Genomic DNA, 25,717 nt, shown 5'->3' on the forward strand with positions numbered 1-25,717 from the left:
TAAATTCTTATGGATACCTTTGGTATGAAAAAAAAATGGAAAACGAAACTATAAATCATATTGTTTTTTAGGGTTAAAACTTAGGTAAATAGATAAATTGGTTAAAACTTTGGTAATTGGATAAATTGGTTTCCACCTATAATAAACACTTTTAAATAAATCATTTTTTAAATAATAAATAAAAGAAAACAAATTATTAAAAAAAATACTTATTGAATTTAGTAAGAAATTTATATTCTATTTTATGTGAACACTAAAAAAATGTTTATTAACAGTATCAAATCATTAAATAATCATTCCCAAACAGTGACGGACGCAGACTATTTTAGTAGGGGTGTCCCTCGTACTTCAAACGGTTGCACCTAATAGAATTTTTTTTTTTACAATGTGTGCCGGAAATTGAGCAGTGGCCCAGGACCATAAAAGCCCTACTAAGGTCCGCCACTCTTCCCAAACACCTTTTAAATATGTTTTGTAAGGGAATATACAAAGATTAGCACCTACTTATCTTAATTAAGATAGACCCAATTATTGGGAATTTATCGTAACTTCTATTTGCTCTTGTTCAATTTTTATTCATGTAGGGTTTGTTTAATATTTTTTATTAAATAAAAAAATATGTTTTCATTGACTTTAGACATGTATAAATATAGATATTTAACATCCATTTGTGTATTAATGAGTGGGGCTATGTTATTCTTAAAGAGATATTTGTAACATTTTTAGGATGGTAAGTGATTCGTACACAACAATTTTTCACCATACACAACAATTTATGCTTTATGATGTTGTACAATACAAAACTTTAATGTACAAAATGTTGTGTATGAAATTTGTTGTTGTGTACGAATCAGTTCCCTACATCTAAGTGGATTAGGAGTTATTTTGTAGTCTTTTAATTGAAATTTACGAGAAAACTCTTGATTTTTCAGATTTAAGATGTTTGGTAGCATATGAATAAAAGCCTATTAAATTTTCAAACTTGAACGTGTATTTAAATAAAAAAACAAGATGCCATTCCTCCTATTGCTCTTATATGCACACCTCCATCCAACATACACCCATCTTCACTATATCATCTCTCTGGTCTCTTCTTACCTCCGACCAACCAATGCATCGACCACCTCCTCCTATTGTTGACCTCACACAATACCACCATCCCCATCGTCAACCTCACACACCCATAAGTTTCTGACACAAAGCTACGACATCCGATGCCAATCTCTGAAAGTGTCGCCCTCACAAATGATGATCTCCTCCCTCGACAGTACCGGTCTCTACCCTTGATCCTTTGTTGGTGCGTCATCGATGCTCAACTGTGAGTTGTCGCCACTGAGCCAACGTGACTCACTAGATTTGCTTTTCCATGATTTTTCTATAAATTCATTGTTGTGAAAAATGTTCTTAAAGTATACACATGAAATTGATTCTATAGTTGAAGTCTACACATGAAATCGATTTTCCTTTTAATTTGATGTTAGCTTTGATACATGATTTTGAAGATTGATTCTTGTCCATTAGCTGCTAGGGTTGTTATTTTATAAAATCTTTCTGTGTTATTAAAATTTGAAAATTAGTAATTATTGTTTGTGAATTTGTGAAACCATTTTATGTTTCTATGTTTAACATATAAATGTATAATTTTTTCTAGCAATTGATTTTGATGCTGGTATTTTTATAATTTAGTAATATACTTGAATAAAAAAACACAAGTATAAAATAATCAGACAACTCATCCCAACAATAAGACACCCAACATCAAAAGACTCCCCTTTGATAAGGCCAACACCATACATAGCCCAACAATAAGGCACCCCGTTGCCCTATGTTGCTTGTTGTGACTTTGACCAGGGAAGACGATGGGGAGCTTGCGACAATATTTGGTGGTCTTTTTCTATTTTGTTTTTAGTAGGGGTGAGCATGGTGCGGTTTGGTGCGGTTTTTGGCCAAAATCGAACCGAAAACCACAACTTCGGTTTTTTGAAATTTAGAAACCGCACCGTTCGGTTTTATGCGGTTTTTTATTGCGGTTCGGTTTTTTTTTTGCGGGTTTTTTTTTTCCTGTTTTGCCTTTTTACTAAAACTCAAGTAACTCAGCGAGTTACTTTGACTCAAATGAGGAGTGATAATCATTTATTGGAGATAAATCCATACCACAACCTATTGGTTTGAAATTAAATTACTTAACCACTCATTCAACATGTTTCTAATGCGTCAATATAATGCGAATTTAATATAATATTTGTTTCACAAGTACATACGATAATATCAATTAATGTATTCATAAAAATGATACTATATCACTAGTACTCTTCATATTTAAATGTTAAAAAAATGTCATAAACATTATTTGTTATTATAAATACCACTGAATGTATGCTTAAAAATATACAATCATCCTCCGATAGATAAGATAGATATTTACATTTATAGAAATTTTAATTGTCATAAGTTCTTGGTTCTTACAAATATCAACACTTAATATATATATATATATATATATATATATATATATATATATATATATATATATATATATGCGGTGCGGTTTGGTATTTTTGCGGTTTTTGCGAGACTAGAAACCGCACCGCACCGAGTATTTTCGGTTTTTGCAAAACTAAAAACCGCACCATCGGTTTTCATTTCGGTTTCGGTTTTTTGGTTTATGCGGTCTTTATGGTTTTTTTGGTTTGCGGTTCGGTTTTTGCTCACCCCTAGTTTTTAGTGACCAACTTAGAGATTTTTTTGTCACATAGTTTTTTGCCAAACAATGTTATACTACCCATAAAATTGAGTTTAGGTTTGGGCATGAATTATGTATATTTGTTTGTTTTTATTACTTGTGTGAGGTGAATGTATGCATTAACAAAATAAACAATAAAATTGTTTATTAAATCAGGGCCGGTCCAAGCCAATTTGGGGCCCGGGGCAAAAAAATAAATGAGGCCCTTGTAGAGGTCCTATTTGGTCGGTTTAATCAATATTTGTTTTTTTTTAAGTTTTATTGATTTCAAGTTCTTCGCTCGGTTTATCGGGTAAACCATATTACAATAATATATTGATATGATGTTCACGTCGTTTGTTTTTTTTTCAATAATACACTAATAAGTGTAGATAATAATACCAATACAAGAATATGATCACTTTTTAATTTTGTAAACAAAAGTCCAAAATTTGGAACAGAATAAATAAAAAAATATATTGCAAGCCATCGGCTACAACCTACAAAAAAATATACTATTTTTCTATGTTTGCTCTTTGCAACAAGTCAAACACAAATTAACACCAGGAAGCATGAATTAAGATTGTAGGAACAATTTAAAAAATATATTTATTTTTCTATGTTTGCCCTTCACAATATGCAGCTACAACTACTCATTTATGTGGGCTGTGTGGACAGAAATGAAATAACAAGGTACGTTTGATAATTGTACAGCATAAAACTATGGAGATGACATGAACAATAGACATAAATTAAGTATTGGACAGGCAAGCAGATCATCATCAATTAGAATTTCACTTACATAACCAAAAAAACAATTGAACTTTCGAGACAGATCCAAAAAAGCAAAGTCCTGTTATTATTTTACAGCAGTAAACCCACTACCACCAAATATTATCCATCAATTTCCTACCTTGGTACACATTTGGAAAACATGGCCATTTCCATCAACAAAATAACCAAGCCAAATTCATATCAAATAACAATGTACTTAGGAAATACCATTATCTCCACACCAATTTCTTGAGACGAAAAAATCCCTAAAATTAACTTTGGAAACTGAAAAGTCTCAAGCCGCTTTGAAACTGAGAATCTCATGGGAGAACTTATCAAACTAAAATATAAAAAAAAAAATTAAAAATATACCACGAAAATAGGCAAAAAAAAGTTCGAACTCGGGTCTAATAATTCAAACTCTACAGCGCGCAAACCAACTCATCTACAATAATCTTTATATCTTTGTTGCATATATATTATATATATTATAAAGTTATATATATACTTAACGAAATTCGGGGGCCCCGAAATTTGGTGAGGCCCGGGGTGGTCGTCCAGTTTGCCCTCCCTCTAGGGTCGGCCCTGTATTAAATGAAAATGGTTTTAACAATTTAAATTTTAGTTATACATGGTTCACGAAAATACATTTTTTTGAAGTTGTTTACTTAAATCGTGTCATAGAAACTTTTATATGCATTCAAAACTTTCAAACACATAAGTCAAAAATTCATAGTTTCTAAATTCAACGATTAACCAAAAAAAACTCTGTAGACCTGATCTCTCTAAAATAGTATATAATAGGACTTACAATAAGGGTCCCTATACTATTTACAATATACAAATTTGGCAGTTTTAATTTTACACTCCCTATGTTATCTTGGTGCAAGCCTATTATCGGTTAGTAACTTACTTAAGATAAAGCATCATAGTCACAACACAACATTTTCCCAACAAAAGTAACCATCTAAAAAAGAAAAAAAAACAATTATATCATTTTAAAAAGTAAAGAAAAATAAATCACAATATAATAAAAAAGCTATCTTGCAATTTGAAAATTAAATTATTATATTAAATCATTTTTCAAAATTCAAAAAAAAAAAATGAATAGTGAAAGTTGGCCCAAATTTAGCAGATTGGGCCTTAAATGGTCCAACTAGGCCAACTATTTTAACAACGATAACGACAGCGTTGGGAAAATAGGCGGTGGATTATTTCTCTGCTCACTAGTCACATCCAAGTTCGTCACTCTTTCTTCCACAACAAAATCAGTTCTAGGGTTTTGATTCAGATAAATCAGTCACAACTGAAACAGTTTTGAATTTCAGTGCTTCAAGGTGACAAATGGGTCGGATATTTCTGGTGGAGTTGGAGGGAAGAACTTACAAATGCAAGTTCTGCAAAACAAATCTTGCCCTCGCCGAGAGTGTCATCTCCCGGGTAATGATTTGCGTATGATCTTCATCTACTCCGTTCAATTATACTGTTACAAGTTTCAATTTTAGGTTATGAAGGATTTTAGCATTTTGTATGATCTGCAACGCTAATTTGCATGTTTTTTTGTGATACAATTAGGGTTTTCATTGTCGCAGAGGAAAAGCATACCTTTTCAGCAACGTGTAAGTTATTCAAACTTCATCTTTACTTTGTGTACCAATTGAATTGACACTCTCCACTTCAAACACACATTTCAACTATGTCTTTCATATAATTCGATCTTAGGTTAATTTGAGCCAATTGTGCCCTGTTCTTATCTATCGCCTAAAAATACTGAGAAAAATTCATCAAGAAATGAAAATTTATGGTACTAACTAAATCTTGTAAATTCTTTCTTAAAACAAAGAGTGATTAAACTCCATCTTCCCACGTATTTGCAGTGGAGATGCGAGTAGGCAAATCAGGCTCACAAACAATTGGAAATGAATGAAGATGTTATTAACATATCCTTCAAGGATGATATATTTTTACATTTTTGGTCCCTCTACTATACTCACTCCGCTAAAAAAACACCTTCCACAACTTTGACCTATCGAGGTAACCATTGGAGTTACTATAGTGCAAGCGTTTTGTTATTTAGGGTGAACGTGACAGCTGGACCTATTGAGGAAAGGATGATGCTTTCAGGAATTCATACAGTTACAGATATATTTTGTGTATGTTGTGGACAAATTGTTGGTTGGAAATATGTAAGTCTTTACCCATTTATCACACACTTTCTATGTGCATTTTCGTAAATTTAATGTAAAATATTAAAAGTTTGTGATGAATCTTGAAATCTTGAAAACAGGAGACAGCACATGAACAATCTCAGAAGTATAAAGAAGGGAAATTTGTTCTTGAAAGGTATATATATAATAGTAACTTTAAGCTCTTTTCTTGTGATTATGAACAACTGAACTTGACTTTTTGTTTGACTTTATGTTTATGTGTTGGATAGAGGAAGGATAATGGATGGTCTTGATTCAGAATTTTACATTGATACTCGTCCAAGTTCAAGTGATGCTGAAGAAGCCTAATAATGTTTGTTGTTTTGACTATATAATGTTTGTTGTTTTGACTACATAGTATAATATAATATGATATATGGTATGTATAATTGAGAATAAATGGTGTAATATTGATGGAAATATGTTTTTGTATGGAGGAGTTGAGGCTTAATGTGATAAATAAGATGTGTGTGTTAGTTGTTAGGGATGCAATGTATTTTTTTTTTAAATTTGTATCATATTCTATGAGACAAAAATTGTATTTTATTTTTTACTTTTTATCTTTTCTAAAATGTGGACAAGGTGTAGAAATTGACAACTACTTTGTGCAAAATATGTGACCCAGAGGAAATAAAACTTTTAATAACTTGTTAAACATCTTTCAAGAATCTCTAAATATTATTAAAAGAGAACTCTTAATTCACCAATGAAGCAATCAAGGCCTTTGATTGTATTTCAATCATATGATTTTCATCATTATATCAAATTGATGACATCATCTTCTCAAAATAGAATTCAAACGTTTAATTATAGAATTTTTAAATTTACCAATTACATTTTAAACACAATTACATTAAATTATAGAATCTTTAATTATAAAATCTATTCATACTTAATTATAAAATCTATTCATACTTTCGAAAATTTATTTCACAGTTCGGGCATAATTACATTTAACTATAGAATCTTTAAAATCAGCAATTATGTTATCAATTAAAGCATATCATTCTATTTATATATGAGACATCGGTTTCTCCATAAATCTGGCCAAAGATATGAATAACCGCCCTCATCTTTCTCCTCTATTTTTTCTCTTAAACCAGAATTCCCTAATCATCTTCTTCCTTATGTCAATGGTTGTGCTTCAATTGATGCTTTGTGTGTTCATAACAGAATGTAGCACCATAAGGTGGTTCCTTTTTCTCATGTATTCTTAGAATTTACGTATTGTTTCTTCCTTGCATCTCCAATTGTCACACCTCTGTTTTGGTTTCACAAAAATCTCTACAAACTGAAGCATGCATCTCCTTCAAGACATCTTTTGACGATCTATGTTATCATTAACCTTAACTAATATTGTTCATAATTTAATTCCATTATTTATAGTTTTTGGCTTCAAAATTTAAACCTGATTGGTTTTTTCTTTTTAAAAAAACTCATTAAATAAGTATATCAATAATTATGTTATCTTTAATATATATTAAAACAAAAATCTTATGATATCATCTGAAACAATATGGGTCATTGATTGCATTTCAATCTTATGGTTTCCATCCTTAGATCAAATTGGTGACATCATCTTCCCCAAATGAAATGTATTTAATTATAATAAAAGTTTTCCAATTGTCAAACAAAATTAACTTAAATCCATTGAAATAGAATGTATTTAATTTTAATAATTTTCCCCCTATTTTAAATCTTGAATTTCCGGTTATAAAGGTTTTAAAATAGTCAACTTCAAAAACATATTACTGAAAACCATTTCAATTAAGGCATTAAATATCAACCATTAATATAAATCTGTTTATATTAGCAAACCATTAATATAAAATCCATTTTTATTAGGAAACCCTTAATGCCAAAAAATCAGATTCAAATTATCACATACATATACATATACGATTCATCCTAGAATTTGCGGCTCATACTTATTTTCGATCGTTAAATTTCTTCAAACCTTCTCCTACAACATCATTCTTATTGTTTATCACTTCCATCATCATTATCTGCTTCAAACGTTCATTGTTGTGCACTAGAAGGTCAATACCTTCTTTCGCTTTTTATATTTTTTTCGATTATTTTTTGTTCCCATATCAAATATACGTATTCATATATATTTTGATATTCTTTGTCACAGCTTACATGAAATCGATTAACATCATTCGGTCTAGATTAAGTCAAACAAAACAAAAACGTATAATTTTTTATATTAAATTCTTAACCTATTAACTTGGACTCGATACTCAACAACCTCTACAAACTGCAATAATTATGTGATTATTTTTACAATTTATAGCAACATACTTACCATGAAAAAAGAACTTTTAATTTAAACTACAACTTAGTTTTTTATCAACATCATTTAACAACAATATACAACACTTAATATCAACATTATTTCCTATCGGTTTCTCTAAATATTAATACATAAACCATATCAAAAGTAGGCTAAGAAGTTAGAATCTAAACTAGGAATGATCTTATTTCCTTGAATATCATATTTACGGTATTATAGAAATTTTTTTTGTTTGATTGTAGAATCAAATTGCATAATTACAATTAACATTGTTTTTATTAAACTTTGTATTTAGGTATGAAACAACAATAAGTATATTTTTGAAGGAACATTGTTCAAAATAATTTGTATAATCTAAATACATGTTAATTTAGTTCATTTCTATATTTTCCCTTAACATTGGATTTTTTATCATGTTACATTCAAAATATGGGTTATTAGAACAAACATCTTAGGAGTTTGACGAAATGTCTCAAAAAATCTGACACAAGTTCTCTACGCTCACCTCACAACCATGTATAAATTTTGTTTTTTTTTTCTAGATTTTTAGAATCATGTGTTTTTTTATGTTTGCTACTTCGTAGTGTTACATGTTTTTTTTGTCTCATCCTCAGGTTTTTCTATCATTGATAGGGCTTCATTTTTTATATTTATTGTAAACTATCGATTCAATCTATTTCACTTTGTTATGACTTTTATCAGCGTGATAAGATTCTAATAAATTGTCCATTTCTTGATCTTTTAGAAAAAATGTTCTAACTGGATTATCATATGCGATCGTGGTATTCTATTTTGTTGATGAAACGATCTATGATTTGGCCATGATGGTTTTTACGAATTATGTGTGGACTGATAATTGTTCTTGTCATAAAAAATACATCCAACAAAAAGTGAAAGATAATTTTTTAAATTAATACCATCATTTAACTTTAAAGGATTTTTTTCAACTTTGATGACATATAACAGAGTTTTGGCTGAAATTTTCAATTTTGTCGGCATATAACAGGTTATGACTTAAATAATGATATTAGATATTTGGGCAATCAGGTTTTCTTTGGTTCTTAAATTACTTTGCAGAAAGTGGTCCAATTTGGTATTATTGATCTTACAAAAGGCAAGTCTCATGTCTCTTTTAGCATATCCATTGAGTTTAATAGTTTATTATTCATATTTGTTTTTAAAAAAAAATGTTAAATCTTTTTTTAGTGAATGCAAGTCAGTAGGAAGTAAAGGTGTAAGAAGAGAAAAATATTAAATATGGAACGGTCATGGTTATTTCAAGCCAAAATAAAATTCTAAAGTAACAATTGCTAAATTTAAAACATAACACTTGTAATGCAGAATACATATTATACTTTCCAAATAAGTAACCAAAAACTAACCTCATCCCCAAATAAATTTCATATTAACTAACATCAATAAATTATGATTATAGCGTCTTGATTTTTAATTATACATTATAGAGAGTCGGTTAATATATAGTCATTATTTTTATATTCGTATGAGTTTTGAACTACAAAAACTATATTCAAATAATAAAAATGAAATGTAACATATACGATGGTAATAATGCAAAAATAACCTTCAAATTTGGTTTGATACAAAAAAGTCTAAAACTTATTTCTAAAAGCAACAAGAAATAACATCGAACTTTCAAAAAGAAACAAGAAATTGCAACGAACTTTTAAAAACTATCAAGAATGTATAATATAGGATGATAATAATGCTTAAAAACACCGAGTTTGGTCTGATGCGAAAAAAGTAATTTTATATGAAAGTAGGATTGCAGTAATACTAAAAGAACCTATATGTTTTTTATCTGATGCAAAAGTGGTCGAAACATACTTCTAAATTGGCAAGAAATAGCAATGAACTTTTAATTCATCTTGAATAACCATTTAATAGCTATATGTGAAAGATATGAATACTCAACAGTTAAAACCATAGACCTTACTCAAACATCCGCAAATGTCTTGAAGTAAGCATTCATTTTTCCATTATTTTATCATTGTCATAAAATAAAAATAAAAAATCATCATTTGTTTAAATTGTTTAATTCGTCTCATAATAACAAGTAAGTTGTGTGCCAATTATGTATTTTGACATTTTCAATGAATCATGAGCAATATCTAAATCGAGCAAGCATAAATGTTTTTATATTTCTTTGTTAGATTTTTTTTATATTTAATATTGTATGTGTGTGTGTGTGTGGGGGGGGGGGGGGGGGTTATGTGGTTCATTTCAAATAAACTCAAGTAAGTACATTGTCAAACATTGGATTATACTTGCGTAGACCCGTTTTTGCGCATTGTTAACTATATGTAGCTGTTTCCGGTGTCACAAGTAAAAAATGTTTGAAGGTACTTTGTGGCGATGAAGGCCGTTCAACTAATAAAACAAAAAATGTTGTCTACAAAGAGGTCCTTCAAACGACTATATATATATATATATATATATATATATATATATATATATCAACCTCAGTGTATTTTATACACATTTCAATAATATTAATAACCCTGCTTTTTTATAATTATGTTGCAATATCTATATACATTTATATTTTATTTATGCGTTCCCCACGTTTAACGCGGGTCATAATCTAGTAAGATTTAAATCTACGATTTTTGCGGGTGAATTAGAGCTTGTTAGACCAAGACTAAAAAGTTATAGGACCAAAATTGGTTATTGTTTAATAGTATGGGGACCAATATTGTCAAAAAGGGAAATTATGTATCTACTTGTTGGATACACTTTGCTCGTTCCCCTTCTCTTACCCCTTATTGGTGGTTTGGTGGCTCCACGGAGCATCGTGAGAGATTGAGAGATTTGGCTTCAATGGCGGTTGCAATCTGCTAATTTGATCGATTCATCCCATATACGATTCTAATATCTTTCTGGTTTTCACGAAATCTTCCCTCTTTTCGTTTTTCTTTTTGTTGTTTACGTATTTTGATCGCAGGTGAAATCAGTAGTGAATTAGAAGCTTAATGGGGAAGAGTGGTTCGTCCTCCAAGAAAAAATACTCGAAGAAAAAAAGTCTGAAGGTCTCCTCCGAGGTTTGTCAAATTCATACAAGTTTCTAGTTCTAGGGTTTCGGCTTCTTGTATGATTTCTCAATAAGTTAATCCTACATTGACAGTTTCCCACGACGTTTATTATTAAAATACGAAATTTCAGTCGATTCCTGTCTCTCAACTTGATAACCAAATTTTTGGATTTCGATATGTTGAAACTAATTAAGTTGCTGTATTGTGGTGTAATATGTTCTTCTAAAACTTGAACTGGAATATGTTGGGAGGTCAACAATGGCAAACATGTATTGAATGCATTTGCCCTAATTCTTTGAAATATCTTTTTCTTTTTCAAATGCTTATATGGATCGTCCTTTTGGTTACAATGTGCTCAGGCTCGTAGAAAAAAGAGAAGTAGAAGAAATAAATCCAAGAAGCTTAGTCGACATGATGATTCTTACACTTCTTATTCTGATGATGATTCAACCAGTTCATCACTAATTTCATCTTCCAGTTCAGAGGGCGAATATAAAAGTAGAAAATCACGCTCTCGCACAAGAAATGAAGTAAAGGGTAGCAAGAAACGAAGCAGAAGAAGATCTTCTAGTGAAGATAGCTCCAATGATTCACTCCCTGTGAAGAAGAGAAGAAGATCCAAGAAAAAACCCGATTCTGATAAAAAGAACAAAAAGAAGATCAAGAAGAAGAAGAAGTCAAGAAGAGATGGTTATATTAGTGATTCTGCAAGCTGCTCCACTTGTGGAGATGAAGACAGTAGTAGTGATGAAGATACAAATACAATCAAGGGTAAAAACGGAAATCGGAAGAATAGGAATAGACAAATGAGATCTTCTTCACCTTACAACGATGATGATGATGATAACATTGAGAATGTAACAATGGAAAACAACCCGAGGCGATTAAAATCTGTTATCACCATTGCAACACAGCCAGAGAATGAAGAAGGAGATGATATGAAAAGGTATGATGAGGTTAAAGAAGAGATGGTGTATGATTATGATCATGATTATGATTACCCTTCTTGTAAAAGCAACGATAGTAATGATGGTGAAACAAAGAAAGAATTAGTTGATAACAACAACATATCTGTGATGAATAAAGAAAAAGATAATCTTGAATCAGGTGTTGATGATTTGGAGTCAATTTTGAGACAAAAAGCTTTAGAAAACCTAAGTAGATTCAGAGGTGGGATTCAAACTAAAACAGTAGTAGATCCCGTTATTGATAATAAAGAAAAAAATGTTGTTGAAAATCCTGTGTCACAACCAGTTATCCAGAGGAGTAGGTTTACATGGAGGAGAGATGAACATGAAAAGACTGATACTACTTACAGTGGACCAGACTCCAGTGGATCACAACCAAAATTACAGAGTACAGATTTATCTTCTACTGAAAGGGTAGAAAATATAATGAATACCCATGAAAATGTTGAGGTCAACAAGTCAACTGATGGAGTTGAAACACCATCTTCTGCTTCTGGTTCTAATGAGGCTTCACAGTTTGAGAAAAAGACAATGTCTGTGATGAGGGGTGGTGAAATGGTGCAAGTGAGTGTTAAAAGACTAAATGACCGTTTTACCCTTGAGTATAATTAATAATTAATGTATGGAATTTTGTTGTGTGATACAGGTAAGCTACAAGGTTTATATTCCCAACAGAGCTCCTGCTCTTGCTAGGAGGCAACTGAAGAGGTGATGAATGCATGGATCAAATCCAAGGTTTAAGTTTTGTTTAATTTGTGTTATACAAATTACAAATTGTACACGTCACTTCCTTTTTTCTTTTTTCTTTTTTAATTATGTGTACTCATAATATAATATCATAAACAATTGTGCTTGAAGCACTTTGTGTTAATTCTGTTTGCATTTCATTTGACTTTTGTTTATTTTATGTACAATGTTAAATGTTTGTGTGGAAGTTATGGATTGTTTGTAAAACTAATTGAAAAAACTTCCCTTATATTCGATTGTTTGTTTCATTATATGTCGAAAAAAGAAAAACATTATGTCTCCATGTCATTAAAAACATCGAAATTGAAAAAAGTTAATACATCAAAAACACGTGTGCTAAAACTCATTCATTCTTGATAACTGATCCATGCATGCTCCACCTAAGCATTTCTCTTTGTGCCACGTATGCAAGCCCAGTCATCAATCTTTGAGACAGTGACACCTTCTAGAAGATTCGAGTATCGATCTACAACAGTTGATACCTGCTCCAAGATAATCCCAGAAAGACCAACCACACCACCAGGCTTCGCATAAGAAACAATCTCATCTGCCAAATCTAACAAAGGGTTCAAAAGAATGTTGCCAATAACAACATCGTATTTCTCTTTCTCATATATGATTCCATTCCCATCTATATCCTCTTCACTCTTCATAGCCCAATTCCATTCCTCTCTTGAAGAACCGGTGTCGTTAGGGTTACTAGGAACAAGCCGCAATTCCAATTTCTTGGGTCCTATGTTGTTCAGAACAGCGTTATAATGTGCGGCTGTTATTGCTTGAGGATCTATATCAAATCCAACTGATTTCGCTGCACCAAACTGTACCTTATGGTCAACATTTCAAACCCAAAAAAAAATAAAAAAAGATTCTAGAACATGAATGAATGAATACTACCTTTAATGCTGCAATTGCAAGAATCCCAGAACCTGTGCCATAATCAAGAACTGTTTCTCCCCCTTTGATTAAATCATGTAATAGCAATAGACATAATTTTGTAGTAGGGTGATCTCCTGTTCCAAATGCTAAGCCAGGGTTTAGAGTTATAATCGTAGCTTGAAGATCTGGGGGTGTTATCCACTCGGGTATAATCCAAACTCCTTCTGTAACTTCAATGGGATGGAATGATTCCTGCAAATTTATGTAAGTTTATAACAGATTATAATCATACGCGTATGATTTTCGTGTAAAGAATTGATAAGAAAGTGATGTAACTCGAGAATTTTCGATCCAATCGGATTGGTAGCCTGTGGTGACTTTGTAAACGGGTGTTTCTTTCAAGCCAATTGAATTAGCTGCGAATGTGATACTTTGATGGACGTCTTGAGATACCAAGAAGATCGAACCAATGGAAACCTGCAAAGTGAAATGGTCATGAAGCTTGAAACTTTACATTTGTGGAGTGAATCGAAAGGGTTTTACCTCGTCATTAGAGTTGCAGGTGTCTGGTTCAACCATGGTTGTGGAAGTAGCACCAAAACATAAAAGAGCTTCCGAAAGCATATCCTGGGGAAACAAGATTTGAACTTTCAGTGATTTCATGATCGATAATCAATTGGGTATACATGAAAAGTTGTGTTAGAAATTGAAAATCTTACCGCAACATCTTGACGACATTGTATGTCGACAGAGAGGTACGAACCAGTTGTCGGACTTTCAGAATTAGAAGAAGATGTAGAGAATGCTGCAGGAACTGAACTCGAATTCAAGAAATCTGTCAACTTTTTTGATGGGTAATCTTTGGTGGAACCAAATAATATAGAACTGGAACCAGAAGCGAGAGTTGCTGTGCCACGAATCGACGAGAAGGAAGTGCACGCCAACTGTTTGAAGAAATGACTACGAAAAGAACTCAGCAGCATTGACATGTTTGTGCGCGAATACAGAGACATTACCCACTTAACATGACCGAGGGGCCAAAGTGAAAAATATCACAAGAATGAAGAATCTTATCCCAAAACATTTTTATGGCTCCAGTCATATATTAACCTGAACAGCGTAGTTTATATTGCTACTTGATAACCAAAAAAATCCGATTTTTTTTTACATTAATCGCTTGTTATAACCATCGAGGAAATGTACCACAACCATCAAATTCGTTTTTATTTAGAGGTCAAACCTACTAATATATGAAAATCTTAAATATATCATATATGAATTGTTTTTGTAAAAATAACATGACAAAGACCTTTTCTATAGATTATAAAATTATAAGGGTTAAATATATCAATAGTAAAAAGATGTGCCACAAAACTCTGAAACATAAAGTGTATTGTTAATAACCCACTTTCTAATTAATATATGAATATGATTGGCATTTGTTTTTCCATTTCTTGATTTTTATTGAAAATGAAACATTGGATTCGATGCGACATAATAAAATGAATTTATTAAATTGATTTTAATTTTTCAGATACAATCCAAATAATCAAATTCAATTAGAATCAATTAAACTATAATTTGTTTAGATCGTTTTTTTTAACTTCGTTTTCAAAAGCTATGACACTTTAGAAAATTTATACTTAAATATTAATCACTTCTGCAAACAAAAATAATACAAATTGTTCAATTGTTAATTTAAATGAAAATAAAACTTTACCCGGCTTTTCGGATTATTCGGTTCTTATTTTGTAAATCAAAATCAATCCTAAATCTTAAATAATAATTCGGTTTTGCCAAAAAAATCAATCCAAAAATCCAAATCAAATAGTCTAATTGAAACCCAAAAAATCAATCAAAAAATCCAAATCAAATAGTATAATTGATAGCCAAAAATTCAATCGAAATATACGAATCAAATAGTCTAATTAATAGTAAACAATAGTTTCCCTTGTCTGGAAAGTCGATATCCACCCAAAAAATTAAGATTAAAATTTTACAAATTCCTCTAAATATTATGTACATTTGAATAAATTAATGATAAAAAAACACAACTCGCATCACAAAAGTTAATGTACATTTGAATAAATTAATCGATAAAAAAAACACAACTCGCATCACAAAAGTTATACTCAGCAATCAAAAAAATCCAATCTTTCATCTTAAGGACTATGTCCCTGCCATCTGCATCAAAACAAAGATAAAAATTTATAAGTTATAACAATTATAACAAATTAATAACAAATTCAAATTGATTTATTATACTATTCAATTATTACCTTGAAAGCAAGAACCTCGCAAGTGGGCCCAAGTTTCCATTAGGTTGAGCCTCATTTTTCTGTTGCTTATTTTTACTATCGTCTTCTTGATTCACATTCTCCGGTTGTTCTGTGACCTTTTTACCCTTGGAAAACCCACGTGTCGCCACTTCTTGCACATTTTTCAAAGATGGTTCCTTTGAGCTGAAAAAAAAAAGTCATGTAAGCAACATAAAATAAAAAAATTATATCTTTAAAACCCATTAAGGCATGCATAAGTAAAATAGCTTTTAAGTGCTTAACATATTAAGCCCATTAAGTCAAAAAGAAACAAGCCCAAAAGCTTACCTTGCTAACCGATGAAGCAACCTTGTAACAAGAAACTCACAAGAACCAGGTTTTGTGTATTCCATATCCATCAAAGAATTTATAACATTATGCACAATTGAAGCCTCTAAATCATCAGAAACAGCCTACATCATATACATATGCAAAAACAAAATCATTTTTTGATCATACTTATGTTTGATTAATGCGATAATATGAGTATGAGTGGAGTTCTCACCTCTTTCAAAGATGGGATTATCAGAGTGGATAGTGTAGCAGATGCTGACGTGGCAGATACTCTAAGTCTCTCTTCTTCTTTAGTCAACGGTTTTCTTGCATCATGAACATCTTTTTTGACCTTGGTCAAACCTCTTGACTTTCCTTTCCTCATCCCCCCTCCTTGAAGTGCAGCTTTTGCCTGATGACAAATTGACAATCAATGTTGTTTGATTACAAATTTATAAAATTACATTCATATAATCGAAAAGATCAAAAAAAAAAAAAAAAAAAAAACCTCTGCAAGATTTATGGCACTATTTTCAGGTGAAGCTACAGAAGATCGTTCTTGAATTCCCAATTTTGACTTTGGAGTCCGGGGAGTATCTGAATCTTCATGGTGGGACCCACGGTATACAACGGTCCCACTAGTGGAAGCATCGTCTAGTGAAGTCAACATGTTTGACTGTTTGACCAGTCAAAAGTTAAAAGTCAAAAGTCAAAAGGAAAAAAAATAGATGATTCTAGAATATAATAGTTTATAAGCCAATCAGACCCTACCATGGTGTTCTGATCGCCGGAAAATGAAGATCTTTGTGCTCCCGCAGACCGGATAACCACCGTTCCGGTGCCGCCCACCGGAGACATATCTTCTTCATCTCCGGCGGCTTTTCCGGTGAACACTTGTAGTTTCTTTTGAGTTGAAGAGGTGTCTGATTTTCTATCTTTATTTTGAGGTGGTCTTACAGAGCTTCTAACTGTCCCTGTATTTGTGGAGCTGCTTGTGCTGAAATCCCAGCCGTCATTTCTGAGAGTTTAAGGTAAGAATCTAGTTGGTCAAATGTTTTAATTTAAGGTATTGATTTAGTTGTTAGTTGTTACTCTACCTGACTCGAACAGTGTCATCAACTCTTGAAATCCTTGTCATGTTAAACGTGTCAGATCCTTCCCTTAAAACTGTTGTGCCACCTGGCAAATCATCATCATCATCATCATCTTCCTTGATTTTGAACTTTGGTCGTTCTCTGTTACAAAAAATTGTAAAAAATTATTACAATCCTAAAAAATTGCATAAAGTCATGAACTATTGTAATAAGATTACAAAAAAACCTGATTCTTTCAAGGAGTTTTGAAGTCTTTCTAGCATTCCTAATGAATCGGTGCTTCAGGAGTTCTTTAGCACTTGGCCTCTGAGTCATAAAAAAAAAGTCAGGGACTAAATATGCAAATGAGTGAGAGTTGAAGGGGGGAAAACGAAAAAGGTAACATACTTCAGAAGGCGATTTCTTTAAACATAATGAGACAAATTCTTTCATAGGACGCGAAAAATGCTCGTCTAACTGCAAGACACGTGTAAAAAAAACAAAAAAATGTGACATTATAATAAATTTAGTGATGATTTTGTAAATTAAATAATTTAAATGATGAAATAAATGGAAAAAAAAAAAAAATCAGGACCTGAGGTGGACTTTCTCTAGGTATAATGAAAAGCACTCTCATTGGATGAAGATCTGCTAATGGAGGTTCCCCTTTTGCCATTTCAATTGCTGTTATTCCTAAAGACCAAATATCTGCCTGAAATGCATGAAGCAAAGTCAAACCATAGTCAAACACCATTTCCAAAATAATAATGATATAATATATAGATATATACATATATACATATATATAAGTATAACCTTCTCATTGTATCCTTCTGAATTTTGGATTACTTCTGGTGCCATCCAAAATGGTGTTCCTACAAATGTCTATTACAAACTACAACTGTTACAAAAATTTGTGACATAAAAATAAATAGAAAAGATTATTAGCATATTTGTAAAAGATATGATATATGATCATATGAATACACAATAATGTTAGTAGTTGATACCTTTCTTCTAGAAATTGTTCTTGTAAGTTGTGCAGACACCCCAAAGTCAGCCACCTGTCACAAAAAAAGAAGAAAGTTTTCAACTTTAGTAGCAATCGTAACATTTCTTATAAAGGGTATTATAAAAATCATATCTTTTTAATAAAAATAGCAATAATAAGCATCGAGTGATACCTTAACATCACCACTTTCGTTCAACAAAATGTTTGCAGCTGTCAATAAGAGAGAGATACAAACATTGTCATTAAATGTCAGAAAATGTTCATTAGAGAATATTCAATTGCAAAAAAGTAATCAATGAATCATTATCAAGTTTTGACCTTTTATGTCTCTGTGGATCTTTCCTTCATTGTGGAGATATTCAATTGCAAGAAGCAAGTCACGTAAGATGCAAGATATGGACATTTCATCCAAAGGTTGATTAGGTTGAATCTGTTGAATAAATTTAAAAAAAAAAAAAAAACAATCTTTTTTCATCCCAAAAAATAAAATTTATAAATGGAGATATGAATTTGTGATAAGGTGAAGTAAATTACTAGATCAGCAACAGAGCCACCAGCCATGTATTCCATTATGATCCATAGTTTAGTTTTGTGAAGATAAGAACCATAGTATTCAGTTATATATGGAGATCGACATTGTTGTAAAACTGCTATTTCCTGTAACAAATATTATTTATTAAAATCTTTCTTACTGATTCGATACAATTAGGATGATAAATTTCGTACCTTTTGGATGTCCTCAATTTCATCCTCTCTGCACAACATAAAGAAAAAAAGTTTAACATAAAAACACAAGAAAGAAGAATCCAAAAAGCATTTTAAATGACTATTGTTTATCAGATGGATTATCAAGATTTAGGGTAAAAGAACTGACGATTCTTCCAAATCAATAACTTTAATAGCAACCTCTTTGTTGTTCTCTTTGTCAAACCTGTAAATCAATGTATTATATCAATCATTAGAGGGAGCATTAACAACAATGAATTAAGTAATTGTTGAACAAAATTTTACCCTTTATAAACGTCTCCAAACGATCCCCTTCCAATGAGTTCAATATTACTAAACCGAGATCCCGAGGCCTCAATTAGAGCTGCTGCATCTTCCATCTCCACTCAAAGGATGTATGCGACTTTGTGTGATCAGAATTCCTCAATTCGAAATTGAAATCATCAATCTTTATGTCAATTCATTGTCGTTTCAAATCAAAACATGCTTCGGGTAAACAATTGGAGCAAAATCGAACAGTGGAGCTATAAGTGCGAGCGACAGCTTTGACGATGGAGATCGAAATGCGGAAACGGGAAACGATTCAGAGACGCAACTGATGTAATATAATTGATGTTTTAAAGTGAAAGACGCTGAAATGACAGTCGAACGATTAAATTCGAAATCTTTATGGACAACAAAACTGAAAGCGAAATATCACCCGAAGAAAGCAAGTATACCTTGGGACTTGTGTGTGTTTCTTGAAACACTTGGGGGGATTAAAATTAAATATGTTTGAAAATTAAAACTAGGGTTTGTGAAATTGAATTGGAACAGCGGGTCGAAGATGGTGGGTTTGAAATTCTAGAAGAAGATCAAGAAAAATAGGGGAAATGGAATATGAAAATGGTGTTTGATTCTTGAAAATTATTGGAAAAATTATATGAGTACAGAGAGGCCGTTCTCTAGGGCAGAGAAAGAGGGTGGTAAAAAAGTAAAAACATGGGACGACATTTAAAAAAAGTAAAATCAAATAAATAAATAAATAAACAAAAAATAAGGATTCTTGATGATTAATGTACAACCTACGAAGCTTTTGGTACAGCTAAGCAAATGTATGCCTTGATTGCAGACGTCAGCGTGACGTAAAAAATAGGTTCATGGCAAGTTGGCAACAGGCGCTAAAAGCCTAAAGCTAAAACGATCGAATGAATGAAGTCAGAAATGGGCTTAGATAGTTGGGCTTAATAACTAACTTTGGGGCTTAAATGTAATGCTTTATTTATAGAGTAAATATTAAATAAGATTAAATATAACATTGTTATAACAGAAAAATGTTTTAAGGATCATTAGGTTCATGGTAACATATCCATCCATACTTGGTTATAAAATAGTATTTCAACTCAGTTTTGTCCTGTTGGATATCCGGTTAATAAATAATCACCATGTTTACGGGTATATGATATTATTTATTGGTATCAAACTTTTTATTTATAATGACAATAGGTTAAAAATTACTCGTTGGGATTTTTATTACCTTTGATACAATCTCCTACAAAAACAACTTGATGTTATAGTACTTCCAATTCCTCGGAACATTACAAAGTTTAATATGTTATTTAAATATAATCATCAACAATTTTTTTTTTCTCTAAGTAGTAATAACGTACATAAGAAATTTTATATTTCTAAAATTACATATAATACTATAATATAATTTTAAAATCATATTATTATTCATAATAGTACAAATATTATAAAAATATAAATGTTTTCGGGTAGGGTAAGAGAGAGGGTAATTGGACGAATATTACCTTAATATTATAACCATCTCAAATCCGCAAAATGTTTTAGAAAAAAGTTAAACTAATATTTGTGGTTTTGGATTAAAATTATTTTTTTACAATCACAAAATGATAAGATCATGTGTATTCACCATCTTCATTCAACAAAGACATGCAATATCCCATTTTCAATAAGATTTTTCAAATTATATATGTGTGTCTAATTATTAATCAAAATTTCCACAATTTTTTAAAACTTCTTTACTACTACAAAGAATAACTCCAGTATTTATACATGAATACGTGAGTCATAATCCACCTCTTCATCGTGGCAGTTTTACAGCATGTCTCATCTTCCACCGCTTAACCTCCGTCGGCGATTCTTCCTATATAACGCCGGCGAAAATGACCAAAAATCAATCACCAGAAGCTGAAGCTTCCGTCGGATGTAAGATGCAGGTACCCTAAAACCCTCCCCCTTTTATGAATTCGTTCAACATTTTGAATTTCTGATCATACGCCACCTAATTTCACTAGGAAAAACGTGATCTGAGTTCAGCTACAGTTGAAACCGGAAAAGGGAGGAGCAGGATAAACAAGAAGATAACCCATGGATACCATTCCGTTGAGGGCAAACATCCGCATCCGATGGAGGATTATGTTTTTGCACAATTTAAGCAAGTCGACGGCAACGAGCTTGGATTGTTTGCTGTATTCGACGGCCATTTGAGCCAGGAAGTTCCAGATTATCTCCGGTCACATCTCTTCGACAATATCATAAACCAGGTAATTAAAAATCTTCTCCCCATTTTCATGGTCTTCTTGATGATAATTCTGTAATTCGAAGATCAGCATGACTTTTGGACTGAGCCGGAAGAAGCGATTAGGCGAGCGTATGAATTCACAGACTCCACGATTATCAATAAAGCGATCAAGAAGCGTAAAGGAGGTTCAACAGCTGTTACAGCTATCCTGATAAACTGCGAGAAGTTGGTGGTGGCAAACGTCGGTGACTCGCGGGCGGTTTTATGCCGCGACGGTGTAGCAAAACAGTTGTCCGTCGACCACGAGCCTAACAAGGAGCGGAAGGTCATTGAAGAAAAAGGGGGTTTCGTAACTGAATACCCAGGTATTAAATTGAAATCAGAAGATCGATTGTTATATGTTTGTGGTGAACACTGAATTGAATGATTGATGAAATTGTTCAGGGGATTGTGCGCGAGTTGATGGGAGCTTGGCGATGACGAGGTCGTTTGGTGACCGGAGGTTGAAGGAGCATATAAGTTCAGAACCAGATGTGTTGGTGGAGATTGTGGATGATGATACTGAGTTTTTGATCTTGGCGAGTGATGGTGTTTGGAAGGTGATGTCGAATCAGGAGGCGGTGGATTGCGTGAAGGATACGGAGGACCCTCGATCGGCGGCGAAGAAAATCATCAAGGAGGCGGTTGAGAAGAAGAGCAGGGATGATATTTCTTGCATTGTTGTTAGGTTTCAATGAGGCTTTTTTGTGTGGTGTTTATGTAGTCGCTGTAAAATGACTCGTTTTGATGTTCTTTAGTTGTTGGTTGGAGAAGAGGATTACATACAAGAAAAAATCTTATTACACAAACAATGGATTTCACCCATGTGTAAAGTTTCGAACTTTCTTCAATTGTTCCTGCCAGTTTATACGATTTCAACTCTACAAATATTTCAATTTCGTGGGCTTCAATGGTGGATTTGAAGGTGATTATGGGATTGTCTGGAAACGAAATCGACCCATACAAAACCTGGTTTTGAAAAAAAGATATGATTTGAGTTTGAATCGGAAACAATTTCGCATGATATATTGGCCGGTAAATATCACCGAAGATGTCGCCGGAAAATTCATGTTGGCCGGATAAAGGAACGTGTTTGGAGTCTTGGAGGTGCAATTTGAATCCAACAACCGGTTTGAATCCAAAAAACCGGTTTTATGATTTTATCATAGTTTACGATAAAAAAAACACTAATTATCGGTAAAAATATCCGATTGATTTATTTTTCCCAGTTTATCGGTTTCATTACCGACCTCTTTTTTAAAGTCTTATATTCTACCATAATTTACGAATAAGTCTCGACATAAAATTACATAAAATTAAATGATGATTTGGTCTATTTCTTTTCCTTTTGTCATTCGTTTTAGTTTATCATACGTTTCATTGCCGATCTGGACGTTTAGTCATTAAATGTATATGTGTTGGGTTATATAATGTTACGTTTATCATAAAACTTGATATTATGATGTATCGTATATTTTTTGGAATATAAAATGCGTCCAACAAATATTGCAATAATTACATAAATTAATAACTATCTCGTCTATCTAATCTTATGTAATCCAGTATATCCATCTCATCAACATATTTTCCGCCCTTTTTTTCCCGGAAACACACATTTTACCGGTTTCAATGACCTGGAGACAAAGTCATAAATGAACTGATGAGATATTAGATATCAAGTTTACGTTAAACGTAACATTATATAACCCATCATATCCATCTTATTTAATAACTAGGTGTTCTGGTCACCAATGAAACTGGTAAAACGTACGTCACATGGAGAAAAAGGCCAAATAATCACTTAATTTTAGTTTGGGGTTTATTCATAAATTAGGGTAACATAACAGGACTTTAAATAAGATTAGGACTTTAAATATTTTAGTTTAGGGCTTATTCGGTAAACCGGAAAAAAATAGTCAAATTGTCATTTTTACAGGTAATTTATGCTTTTTCGTAAACAAAATTTGGTTTGGGATTTATTCGTAAATTAGAGTAAAATATTAGGACTTTTCTAGAGATTTCCCTATAAAATTTGCCAATAACGGAAGCCTTTATCAATTGACGACAAAATTAGTATGCTAAGTATGTGATGTGGGCAAATTCTGATAGCCAATTTATTTAGATAACCAGGCTGTCTAGAACAACCGATATGCAAACAAATCGGTTGATCCGTTTATAATTTGGATATGGAAACACAGATTCGGGTTAATCGGATTTCGATAAAAACATTTCGTTAATTGGTTTACTCATTCTTATATTGGTTCGAGTATTGGATATCAATTTGTATCTATATATACTCAAGTAGTAGTCAGTCGACTTATATCGGTGCTAGTGGTGGTGCCATATAGACGGTTAGGGGTGTCAATTATTCGATGTGACAAGAAACACGACTAAACCCCCCATGTAAATAAATAGGTTTTAGTGAGACATCTTAACCCTTAAACATGTTGACTTGACATGACACAAAAATTAAACGAGTAATGTTAGAGTCCAAACTTTTAACATGAAAATGATATATGCAATTTTTAATATTTTAGGAAAACCGGACATTCCCCATACCAAAACCAAATGTAACCTTTTATTTTTAAGTTGAGTCATTTTTTATGTGGATCAAGATTGACGGCCTTAGTAATAATTATTTTTAAGTTTTCATTTTTTCATTAATATCCCATCCTTCACAATATCATTGGCCTCCTACCCCTTCATCTCTAAATTTATTGTGAATTTCATCTGCTTCCCTAAATTCTACTCCTTCCATGTTATCACTTTTTCTTTTCCGCCTCTCTAAGTAAGTCTTTCACTCCTGTTCTTTCAACTTATTTAATGTTTCAATCTAACATCACACATCATTATACTAGAAGTTTGTATGTAGACACATAAACTATATTAGACCACAATTATGCCAGGTGTGCATTCCTCTTTTGAATCAATCCGAGTTATATATCTATATATCATCGTTGCCAATTTTATATATAGATGTTGTGAGTATACACACATTATTGATACTCTTTTTAGAATAATTTACACAAGCACCCACTATTCTACTTCTAATATTTAAACTTTCGTCCTTAGCGGGACTACAACAACATACCAACGTCTCATGTTGATCGAAAATAATAAAATAAATCATTGAAAATACCAACCTCCATAATCACATGGTTGATTTGTCTAACAAATGAAGAGTTTCGACATACTCAAAAAAGTTTATTACGTAAGAAGCAGCATTGAAGTTGACTACTCTTGATCGCACCCACGTCTTGGGATTATAAACTTGGACTCCCTCCTCAAAAGTTTTGAGCAACAAATCACCATCATTGATGTTCGGTTGTGGTTTCAATTGCAAAGCTCCTTCAATTGGAAGTTGATCTGTTCCTAATTTAAAAACCACATACCAAGAATTATCTCTCAATACCCGAATCCAAGTATCATCAACATCCATACGATAAGAAATCAAAGCTAGAGAACTTTGGATAGTTGTTAGTCCTGTTGTTCTCCAACACCAATCGGGTTCAGGCAACCGAATCATGCCAAAAACATGAGTGCTCAAATCAAATGTCAGTATATAAGAAGGAAGGTATATGTCTTGTGATTTGATATGATCACAATGTACCTCCCAATGCAACACTCCATTGAAAAACACGGCCTCGGGTAACACATAAGAAAACTGAGGTGTAGGGGAGGCAATCTCACACCAAGCGCCCGTTTTCACCGCATAAACAAATGAACTTTTTCTTGACTCTGATATCCACACAATTTTGTAATCATCACCAATTGGGTCGAATCCTAACCCAATCCCTGCCCAAGGGAATGTTTCAAGTTCATCGGGTTTCTGAGGACATTTAGGCACACTTAGTTTGTGCCTAATTGAAGGGTTCCATAGGCTCAAATTATTATTAATCTTCAAAAAAAAAGTTCCATAACATGAACCAACAATTCTGACAAATCTGACATTGTGTACTCCTACATTTTTCCAACATCAGGATGCAATCAAAACCATTGTAAAAATAGAGTTAAGCTTTATTAGTATTACAATAGATGTATATCTTGCTTTTCTAGATTTTCAAAGAATCTTGTTTGAATCCAATAAGGAATTTTCATTATTTGTTTAT

General features: G+C 32.2%; 5 protein-coding genes across 9 annotated transcripts; 3 read left to right on the top strand and 2 right to left on the bottom strand.

Moving 5' to 3' along the window:
- The first annotated feature begins 4,689 nt into the window (after positions 1 to 4,689).
- On the top strand, positions 4,690 to 6,256 carry LOC145063302 (Yippee family putative zinc-binding protein). 4 transcript variants are annotated; one of them, XM_079010891.1, is made up of 5 exons: positions 4,690 to 4,948; positions 5,072 to 5,115; positions 5,374 to 5,682; positions 5,784 to 5,839; positions 5,934 to 6,256. In XM_079010891.1, exons 3-5 carry the CDS (start codon positions 5,416 to 5,418, stop codon positions 6,010 to 6,012), a joined length of 402 nt encoding a protein of 133 aa, XP_078867017.1. In that variant the 5' UTR covers positions 4,690 to 4,948; positions 5,072 to 5,115; positions 5,374 to 5,415; the 3' UTR covers positions 6,013 to 6,256. The 4 variants fall into 4 exon arrangements, with proteins under 4 accessions (XP_078867017.1, XP_078867018.1, XP_078867019.1 ...); XM_079010892.1 differs by having other exon boundaries at positions 4,698 to 4,948; positions 5,574 to 5,682; XM_079010893.1 differs by having other exon boundaries at positions 4,698 to 4,936; positions 5,574 to 5,682.
- Positions 6,257 to 10,764: 4,508 nt separating this feature from the next.
- Positions 10,765 to 12,888, top strand: LOC145061264 (transcriptional regulator ATRX-like protein). Its single transcript, XM_079008693.1, has 3 exons — positions 10,765 to 11,058; positions 11,409 to 12,581; positions 12,664 to 12,888. Exons 1-3 carry the CDS (start codon positions 10,990 to 10,992, stop codon positions 12,727 to 12,729), a joined length of 1,308 nt encoding a protein of 435 aa, XP_078864819.1. The 5' UTR covers positions 10,765 to 10,989; the 3' UTR covers positions 12,730 to 12,888.
- A 102-nt stretch (positions 12,889 to 12,990) lies between these two features.
- LOC145061265 (ribosomal protein L11 methyltransferase-like protein) lies at positions 12,991 to 14,718 on the bottom strand. The gene is made up of 5 exons (XM_079008694.1): positions 14,360 to 14,718; positions 14,184 to 14,267; positions 13,977 to 14,117; positions 13,659 to 13,892; positions 12,991 to 13,582 (listed from the first exon to the last, which is right to left on the bottom strand). The coding sequence occupies exons 1-5, from the start codon at positions 14,651 to 14,653 to the stop codon at positions 13,145 to 13,147; spliced, it is 1,191 nt and encodes a 396-aa protein (XP_078864820.1). The 5' UTR covers positions 14,654 to 14,718; the 3' UTR covers positions 12,991 to 13,144.
- A 925-nt stretch (positions 14,719 to 15,643) lies between these two features.
- On the bottom strand, positions 15,644 to 20,011 carry LOC145062460 (uncharacterized). Of its 2 annotated transcripts, none has more exons than XM_079010063.1 (19): positions 19,762 to 20,011; positions 19,328 to 19,674; positions 19,191 to 19,247; positions 19,043 to 19,070; positions 18,851 to 18,973; positions 18,635 to 18,746; positions 18,489 to 18,526; positions 18,315 to 18,368; positions 18,121 to 18,189; positions 17,900 to 18,016; positions 17,713 to 17,781; positions 17,552 to 17,631; positions 17,329 to 17,466; positions 17,003 to 17,249; positions 16,740 to 16,907; positions 16,464 to 16,643; positions 16,247 to 16,371; positions 15,920 to 16,102; positions 15,644 to 15,824 (listed from the first exon to the last, which is right to left on the bottom strand). In XM_079010063.1, the coding sequence occupies exons 2-19, from the start codon at positions 19,420 to 19,422 to the stop codon at positions 15,803 to 15,805; spliced, it is 1,905 nt and encodes a 634-aa protein (XP_078866189.1). In that variant the 5' UTR covers positions 19,423 to 19,674; positions 19,762 to 20,011; the 3' UTR covers positions 15,644 to 15,802. The 2 variants fall into 2 exon arrangements, with proteins under 2 accessions (XP_078866189.1, XP_078866190.1); XM_079010064.1 differs by having other exon boundaries at positions 19,223 to 19,247; positions 19,762 to 20,009.
- A 1,053-nt stretch (positions 20,012 to 21,064) lies between these two features.
- LOC145063535 (Protein phosphatase 2C family protein) lies at positions 21,065 to 22,481 on the top strand. Its single transcript, XM_079011133.1, has 4 exons — positions 21,065 to 21,264; positions 21,343 to 21,591; positions 21,658 to 21,934; positions 22,014 to 22,481. Exons 1-4 carry the CDS (start codon positions 21,211 to 21,213, stop codon positions 22,304 to 22,306), a joined length of 873 nt encoding a protein of 290 aa, XP_078867259.1. The 5' UTR covers positions 21,065 to 21,210; the 3' UTR covers positions 22,307 to 22,481.
- The last annotated feature ends 3,236 nt before the right edge of the window (positions 22,482 to 25,717 follow it).

Source organism: Lactuca serriola, chromosome 7, assembly GCF_051521515.1.
Source record: "Lactuca serriola cultivar US96UC23 chromosome 7, Lser_US96UC23_V15, whole genome shotgun sequence".
NCBI lineage: Eukaryota > Viridiplantae > Streptophyta > Magnoliopsida > Asterales > Asteraceae > Lactuca > Lactuca serriola.